Raw genomic sequence first — 9,322 nt, 5'->3', positions numbered from 1 at the left:
CCCCCCCCCCCCCCCCCCCCCCGCCTCTCTCCTGCTTGTATTGTTTCTCTCTCAAAAATAAACATTAACCAAAATTAAAATAAAAAACTTATTTATCCAAGAGAAAGAAAAGACCAAAGCTGTTAGGGAAAATGATTTGTATGATATAACCATTCTCTTGCTTAATGCTGCTTTTCCAGATTCCATCTCTATTGAAGATAGAGATCTTGTTTTGGAAAACAAAATTGCTTCTATTTGTTCACAGATAAGGGGATAAGTATTCATTGTTTTTGTTACTGTTCTTCATTGTAGTTTTATATCCTAAGTATCCATGCTCTGTTACTTTTGTGTGGGCTTGAGCCTGAGTGGAGGAGGGGCAGAGAGAAAGGAGAGAGAATCCCAAGCAGGCTCTGAGCTGTCTGCATAGAGCCAGTCTGACTCGGGGCTCTTGACCTCATGAACTTCGAGGTAATGACTTGAGCCGAAATCAAGAGTTTGGATACTTAACTGACTGAGCCCCCCAGGTGCCCCAATTTTAACCATTTTTAAAAGTGCTTCCCTGGCATCACGTGCATTTATGTTGTTCCACAGTCATCATCACTGTCTAGTTCCAGAACTTTTCATCATCCCAAACTAAAACTCTGTGTTCATTAACAATAAATCCCCACTACTGAGTCCTCCTAGTCCCTGGCAGCTACTATTCTACTTTCTGTCTCTATGAATTAGACTATTAAGGTCTCTCATATGAGTAGAATCATAACAGTTGTCTTTTTGCATCTGGCTTATTTCACTTAGAATAGTTTCAGGGTTCATTTATGTTGTGGCATGTAACAGGACTTCTTTCCTCCTTAAGGCTGTTATGTCCCACTGTGTGTATGCATCCCATGTTGTGCCTCCATTCAGCTGACCACGGACATTTGGGTTGTTTGCGCCTCTTGTGGCTGTTGTGCATAATGCTGCTGTGAACGTGGGTGTAGACCTATCAGAGTGCCTGCTTTCAGTTCTTTTGCATACATACCCGTGAGTGGAATTGCTGTGTCATGGGAATTCTGTTTAATTTTTTTAGGAACTGCCAAATTGTTTTCCACCGTGGAACACCATTTTACACTGCTAACGGCAGTGCACAGGGTTCCGCTTTCTCCGCATCTTCGCCGACACTTACTATTTGGTGTTTATGTGTTGTATTTTTACAGTGTTTGAGACCAGCTGAGGCTCCTTGCTGATACCCGAGTATCAGAAACTTAAGAGAATGAAATGCTTATTAAAAAGGAATCTTTTTTTTTTTAAATATTTTTATTTATTTCTAGGGGAGAGAGAGAGACAGCGTGAGCAGGGGAGGGTCAGAGAGAGAGGGAGTCACAGACTGAAACAGGCTTCAGGCTCCGAGCTGGCAGTCAGCACAGAGCCCGACGCGGGGCTCGAACCCACGAACCGCGAGATCATGACCTAAGCGAAAGTTGGACGCTTAACCGACTAAGCCACCCAGGTGCCCCTAAAAAGGAATCTTAGATGTTACTCATCCTGCAAACTGTTTCCTCCTTCGTAAGAAAGAAGATACTCTCTCCCACAGTGTGTGTCCACTCTGCCCGCTTGGCATGTGCCTGGGACGAAGGCCACTTGGCATCCACGTCCCTGTGTGGCACTGTTGTGACCTGTCATTGGGTTGTGGACACACAATCTTCACAGTCTTCACCTCTCACTTGGGAGAAATTTTAACTGGTTGTGGGTGACATCTAAATTTATCTTGGGGGGTTATGCTGACACATTATGGAAATTAGTTGGAAAGTTAGAGGATAGGAGTTTTTGACAAGTCGAGTCCTCACTTTTTGAGCCTTATTTTTTCCTCTTAGGCAAGAAAACTGTAAATGAGGCTGTCTGTGGAGCACCCTCACCGGCCCAGGATGTGTGTTTAGAAGATCAGTGTGAATTTTTGCCACTCACTCTCTTACTGCCTTCCTAGGGATCATGGCCCAAGTGGCAATGTCTACCCTGCCCGTCGAAGACGAGGAGTCCTCGGAGAGCAGGATGGTGGTGACGTTCCTCATGTCTGCTCTCGAGTCCATGGTGAGATGGCTTTACCGTCCTATAAAATGTTTACATTTGGGTAGGATTGAGCTTCTGGGTGGTGGTTTTTGTAAACATATAGTATGTTTTTTGGTATAGCAAGAAGAGGTTTTTTGCTTAAATAATAGTTACGGATTTAAGCCTTTCAAATAATTTTGTTACCATGTTTCAGAATATTCTTCTCTAAATGTTGTATTTTTTACATTTAATTTCAGTTGTTTACCTACCAATATGTTAGGCAGTTTCTTGTTTTGCAAGCATTAGCTTTGAATTTATGTGTCATATTTGGAGTTACTCAGAATGACTTTGTTATTCGCGTTTGATGCTGGTGTTTTATTGTATCTGTGTGAAGAACATTGGCAGAATTTGGGGGCCCTAAGAGCCTGCTCACTATTTCTATTCTTATGTGCTGTGTATCCACAGTTGACTTTACTCTGCCACCTTTTACTGCATATGTAGTGTGTTAGCGCTTTATTTTTAAGAAACCTGTATCGTATACATCATTAAAGCAAACTATTAAGTATTTTGCTGTATTTTTGCATTCCTGTGATGGTATAATACAACTTACTTAATCATGTTTTTACAGAACTACAGCTGGAGACATAGTATTTTAGCCCACAGATTTATATGCATCAGATTTCGGTATTTTCTGACACACTGAAATTAAATACAGTATACTCTCGGAGGAGGCTGTGTATCTTCCCTCCTAATTACTGACTAGTATTAGGGAGCATTGCGTCTCACACATGTCAGTGTAACATAATTTGTGGATTGGTTGCCCTCCCTGCCTTAAGGCATTTTTTCCCCTTATTTGTATAGTTTGAGAAATTTGAAAAATTATTTCCTTAAAGTTTTGAATCTGTTTAGTAGCTATATACTGTTACTTTCTGAATGTCACTTATTTGTACCTTGTGTTTCTAAAACCACCCAACATTTGTGGCTGTAATCTTACTTTTTAACTGTTTTAAATGTTTTATTTATTTCTGAGAGAGACAGTATGAACAGGGCAGGGTTAGAGAAAGAGGGAGAGACAGAATCTGAAACAGGCTCCAGGCTCTGAGCTGTCAGCACAGAGCCTGATACGGGGCTCAAACCCATGAACCACGAGATCATGACCTGAGCCAAAGTTGGACGCTTAACTGACTGAGCCACCCCAGCTGCTGTGAGCGTTCAAGTCTCCCTTGCCCAAGGTCTCCCCTTTGGGGGGGGGGTGCCCCAGCTCTGGAGCCCCCCCGATGCAGCTGCATGAGTGATCCGATCCGCTGTGCCTCTGCTGGCTCCTGCACCCCTTACGTCTCCTGGGTGGTGCTGTTGAGAGTGCTCGCAGGAAGCCCCTGTACAAATCCGGATCTGTTTCATGGGGATTTGACCTGTAACAGATTGCAAGGGGGTTTTGCCTTTTTTTTCTTAAAAATTCTGTTTTCTCCTGTTTAAAATTGGGGTTAAAAACTATGTAGAAAGAGAGGTACTTGTAAAAACAGTGGTGACTCTCTTCTTTATCTGATTATCTAAGCCAGAAACCAGGAACTCCTCTGATTCCAGATTCTGTAGTCAGAGAGTTGAAGTGAGGAGATGTTTTATTCATCCAGCAGAAATGGTACTCTTAAACACCTGTATGTAACATACAATTTGCTTATTTGTATTTCAGTGTAAAGAGCTGGCCAAGTCCAAGGCAGAAGTGGCCTGCATCGCAGTGTATGAAACAGACGTGTTTGTCGTTGGAACTGAGAGAGGACGTGCTTTTGTCAACACCAGAAAGGATTTTCAGAAAGATTTTGTAAAATATTGTAAGTATTGTATTTTTATTATGCCTAAATATTTATGGATAACAAACGTCTTATTTTCTAAAGCAGATTGAGATTTATATTAAAAAAGTGTTCTAAAATGTCTACAGAGACATGCTCAAAATGAATCACTGACATGGTAATACAGAAGGGTAAACTTTACTGAAGAGTTTAAGAAAAATGGTGCGTACTGTTCAGTGTTCCTTTCTTGGCGTTACTTTGGATTAGTGGCATGCAGAGAGAAGGTCGAGAAATTTTGAATTGATTTAAGGTTCTTATTTAAATAACGTTTACTTTCTTGATAGATATTTTCTGTGTTCAAAACAAGTCTTTCAGTGTGCATTAAATGTGTGTAATTGCAAAGTCAAACAGGTCTCTCTGATTCTCTCAGTGGGATCAACTTGTCAGAGTCCTCAGGGAGTTTTGTGATCCTCCAATTGGGAGTTCATCCAGTTGGTGAAAACTTACTAGATACTGGCACAAATGCAGTAGAGAAATGTGCTATAGAGTGTTAATACCTGTGGCCTTTCACAGACCTACAGTTTCTGTATCTGTGATTTTTTGTTTTTGTTTTGTTTAAAAAAATTTTTTTTACGTTTATTTATTTTTGAAAGAGAGCCTGAGTGGGAGAGGGGCAGAGAGAGAGGGAGACACAGAATTGGAAGCAGGCTCCAGGCTCTGAGCTCTCAACTCAGAGTCTGATGTGGGGCTCGAACTCAAGAGTGGGGAGATCATGACCTGAACTGAACCTGACGCTTAACCGCCTGAGCCACCCAGAGATGCCCCTTCTGTATCTGTGTTTAATCTAACACTGTCCACAGGTTTTATATTGACTCAGTGATATAGCCTCCTCTTAAACATGCGAAGAGAACAAAATGGTGGGGATGTCTGTCTATAGGTATATGTATAATATATGTATTTTTTAAAAAAACATTTATTCATTTTTGAGAGACAGGGACATGGTGTGAGCAGGGGAGGGGCAGAGAGAGAGGGTGACACAGAATCCGAAGCAGGCTCTAGGCTCTGAGCTGTCAGCACAGAGCCTGATGTGGGGCTCGAACCCACGAACCATGAGATCATGACCTGAGCCGAAGTCGGACACTCAACTGAGCCACCCAGGCGCTCCTCCTGTGTATATATCTTTAAGTGCCAAACTTAAATTTCCATTATCAAGTTGGATCCAATTCATGATAAGTTGAGTGGATCATGGGTGAATAAAATTAGTTTTTTTAAATGTATTAATTTCAGTTCTCAATTGTATTTTTAGTCCTTTTAAAAAAACATATGTTCTCTCTGCTGCATGCTTCCCTACATCCCCCACTGCAGTCTTAGAAGCTTTATGGTAGTATAGTCCACTTAAAAAGTTTTTTTCATTATTTCTGATCATTTTGAGAATTTTTAAGGCTTTGATCATGTTTGCGTGTTTAAGTTTATAGTAATAATGTTTTGATTATGTGTGTATCAGCTGCCGTCTGTTCCATGAATGCTGTAATCCCACTGGCAGCTGTGTTTATGTTCCCGTTCCCTATACTGCCTTGCTTATGTGGTTCTCCAGTGGTTAGAGATAAGCATTAGGGGAATTGTCCTCAGTTGCAAATTGTAGTCCCTGCCTATTAGTATTCATATCCTCTTTTTGTTACCAGTAATTCATTGCTCTAGAGAATAATCTTTGGATGTAATTCTTAAGTATGTAATATTTGTTTATATAAAGTAGGGTTTTGCAGATAAGGAGCAATAGTGGTCGTCTCTAACCTAATCAATTGGTTGACGAGTCAGTTTTAGAAATTCTTGGGAGAATTCTCTTTCCCAGGATTTGGAAAAGCACTATCCAGGAGAAATAATATGATGCAAATCACTCCTATAATTTGAAATTTTTTATCATGACATTCATAAGAAAGAGAAACAAGGGAAATTTATTTTAGTGGTTATAGTTTAACCCGATCTATTTAAAACATTATCATTCAGTATGTGATCAACATAAAAATTTATGACCAGGATTATTTTGCATACTCTTTTTTTAAACTAAGTTTTCAAAATCTAGCACCTCGTAGTTTGGACTGGTACGCATCAGCTGTTCCACACTCACACGTGGGCGGGTATGTGTTAGACTTTTTCAGCCTGCACTGTGCTCTGTGGTGGTGAGAATCTCAGGTTTAAGTTTGTAGTTGATAAATTACTCCGAAGACATCTTTTGTTTTCGAACCTCTAGTACCTAATTTTTACTTTACAGAATTTTTAGTTATAGTAACACTTATTTCAGAGATGATGACCATTTCTTTTTTTTTTTATTTTTTTTTTTTATTTTATTTTTTTTTTTACAAATAGTTTATTGTCAAATTAGTTTCTACATAACACTCAGTGCTCATCCCCAAAGTGCCCTCCTCCATGCCCATCCCCCCCTCCCCCCCACATCCATCAGTCCTCAGTTTTTGTCAGCATTCAAGAGTCTCTCATGGTTTGCCTCTCTCCCTTTCCCCCACCATTTCCGCCCTTCTTCTCCCCCTTGTTCCTCCGTCAAGTTCCTCCTAATCCTCCTATACGTGCAAACATATGATATTCGTCTTTCTCTGCCTAACTTATTTCGCTCAGCATAACACCCTCAAGGTCCATCCATGTTGCTACACATGGCCAGATTTCATTCTTTCTCATTGCCATGTAGTATTCCATGGTATAGATAAACCACATCTTCTTGATCCATTCATCTGTTGATGGACACTTAGGCTCTTTCCATGTTTTAGCTATTGTGGAGAGTGCTGCTATGAACATTGGGGTACATGTGCTCCTATGCCTCAGCATTTCTGTATCCCTTGGGTAGATGATGACCATTTCTTACTATTTTTATTCAAGCCATTCATGTCTTAAGTTTTTATTTTTAAAGCTTAAATATGTATGTGTATATGTATGTATGTATGTACGTATATATGTATCTTCAAAGTAAGCTCTGTGCCCAGCATGAGATTCAAACTCACCAGCTCAAAAGAGCAGGAGTCACACAATCCACCGCCTCAGCCAGGCACCTCTCTTAGGTTTTTATTTTTAAATTCCTCCTCATCCCTTTTTCTGTTTGTTTTTGTTTTGGGGGGAGGGGGTATCAAATCGTAAACATTAGAATATGGAAAAAATACCTGAAACCAATATTGCACTGTATGTTAACTAACTAGAATTTAAATAAAAATTTGAAAAAAATATAATGAAAGAAAAGAGTATCAGAAAAAATATTCCTTAAAAAAATTTTTTTTTAAGTTTATTTATTTTTGAGAGAAGGGAGGGGCAGAGAGGGGAGAGAGAGGAGAGAGAGAGAGGATGCCAAGCAGGCTCTATGTCGTGTGCATGGCGCCTGAGGTAGGGCTTGAACTCATGAATCGTGGGATCATGACCTGAGCTGAAGTCAAAAGTCTGATGCTCAACTGACTGAGCCACCCAGGTACCCCTAGGAAAAAATACTCTTACTGAAAGCCCAATATTAAGATAATGGAGATGAGCCTTTTATATCACTAATTGTTTTACAGGTGTTGAAGAAGAGGAAAAGGCTGCAGAGATGCATAAGATGAAATCTACAACCCCGGCAAATCGGATGAGTGTAGACGCTGTAGAGATTGAAACACTTAGAAAAACAGTTGAGGACTATTTCTGCTTTTGCTATGGTAAGGTTATACACTTGAATTTTCTAAAAGAGACATTATGTAATTGAGTTTGCTAAAGGGTAGATTGTGTAATTGGTTTAACAGTCATACGGCATGCTTTGACAAACTGTCGGATTAATTTCCAGACCTCTTGGGGTAACATCAGGAATGGTCTCACTTTCTAGTTCTAGTTTAAACTAGAACCCAGAAGTAAGCAAATATACCTGTTAGAGCTATGGGGTAGGTTTTTTGTTTTCTTTTTTTCTTTTCAAGAGCAGTTTTAGGTTGATAGGAAAATGAAGAGGAAGGTAGGTTTCTCACGTAGCTCCTGGCTCAGTCCATGCATAGCCCACCCCATTTTCAGCACCCCTCACCAGAGAACCTACATTCACCTCATAAACACCCAGAGAACTGTTTGGTTTTGACTTTTATGTGCTGATCTCACCAATTCCCAGGTCTGGAAAAGCACTTTTTGTTAACCTAATCACATGGCAAACAAAGCTCTTAAGAAAAAACAGTCAAAGGCAGAGGATACTGGTTACACTGTGAGGTGAGGTTGTAGGTAAAATTCATCTCTGGGGAATGGGGTTTCTGGCATCTTTGGGCTCGCTGCCTGATGTACACAGACAGAGTGCTAGAACGCACTCAGTTGTGAATGGCCATCATATTTATGTAATAAGTTGTTGATGAGGCTATTGGCAAAATATCACCTGATATTTTATAACATTTGGATTTGTCAGGCTTCAGTGTTCTGAGGATGAATTGCCTATGAAAAGATCGTGTTCTAACAAGGGGAGGCCACTGTCAAGAAATTGAGTCGTGGAAGAAATGAACTATTGTTTTCATTTTGTGCAGGTTTTATATAAATATTTTATATACTTTTTATTTTGTCCTAGTCGGGGGTGTTTCAGGCTTAGAAGTTCTAACATGGAAATAGGGCCCTCTTGATAATTTGGAAGTTGCTTTGAAATCAGATATTATAAAACAGTATGAATGCCGTTTGTGAGGCCATGATAAACTAATGATGGCTTTGTTTTTTAATCTTGACATTAAATGATGTTTGTCCTCTTTCCACCTCCCGTCTCTCCCCTCACCCAGGGAAAGCTTTAGGCAAATCAACAGTGGTTCCTGTTCCATATGAGAAGATGCTACGAGATCAGTCAGCGGTGGTCGTGCAGGGGCTTCCAGAAGGAGTTGCCTTTAAACACCCCGAGAACTATGATCTTGCCACCCTGAAATGGATTCTAGAGAACAAAGCAGGGATTTCATTTATCATTAAGAGGTGAAGTACTTTCTCCCTTGCCTATCAAGAGTTTATTCATATAAATTTGAATATTCACCTTATTTTAATATATTCAAATTTAAAAAATACTTATTTTTGAGAGAGAGAGAGAGCGTGTGTGCATGAGCAGGGAGGTGCAGAGAGAGGGGGGACAGAGGATCTGAAGTGGGCTCTGCACTGACAGCAGAGAGCCTGAGACAAGGCTTGGACCCATGAAACGTAAGATCATGACTTGAGCTGAAGTTGAGCCACCCAGGCACCCCTTATTTTATTTTATTTTATTTTATTTTATTTATTATTTTATTTTATATTTTATTTATTATTTTAATTATTTTTTATTAAAACATTTTTTCAATAGTTTATTTTTGAGACAGAGAGAGAGAGAGCATGAGTGGGGGAGGGACAGAGAGAAAGGGTGACCCAGAATCTGAAACAGGCTCCAGGCTCTAAGCTGTCATCACAGAGCCCGACATGGGGCTCCAACCCATAAACTGTGAGATCATGACCTGAGCCAAAGTCAGACACTTAACTGACTGAGACACCCAGGCGCCTCACACCCCTATATTCTTTTTTTTTTTTTTTTTTTTTTT

At 40.1% G+C, this 9,322-nt stretch overlaps 1 protein-coding gene across 1 annotated transcript in view; it reads left to right on the top strand.

Moving 5' to 3' along the window:
* The window catches only part of GTF2I (general transcription factor IIi), a 109,946-nt gene that overhangs the window by 25,437 nt on the left and 75,187 nt on the right, over positions 1-9,322 (top strand). The window contains exons 2-5 of the mRNA XM_039255204.1: positions 1,940-2,043; positions 3,692-3,830; positions 7,337-7,471; positions 8,549-8,732. Coding sequence (XP_039111135.1) covers positions 1,945-2,043; positions 3,692-3,830; positions 7,337-7,471; positions 8,549-8,732 — 557 coding nt within the window. The 5' untranslated portion in view covers positions 1,940-1,944. The remainder of the gene's footprint in view (positions 1-1,939; positions 2,044-3,691; positions 3,831-7,336; positions 7,472-8,548; positions 8,733-9,322) is intronic.

The sequence above is a fragment of the Hyaena hyaena genome, unplaced genomic scaffold, assembly GCF_003009895.1.
Source record: "Hyaena hyaena isolate Hyena2069 unplaced genomic scaffold, ASM300989v1 scaffold_514, whole genome shotgun sequence".
NCBI lineage: Eukaryota > Metazoa > Chordata > Mammalia > Carnivora > Hyaenidae > Hyaena > Hyaena hyaena.
This window is presented reverse-complemented; position numbering and strand designations above follow the sequence as displayed.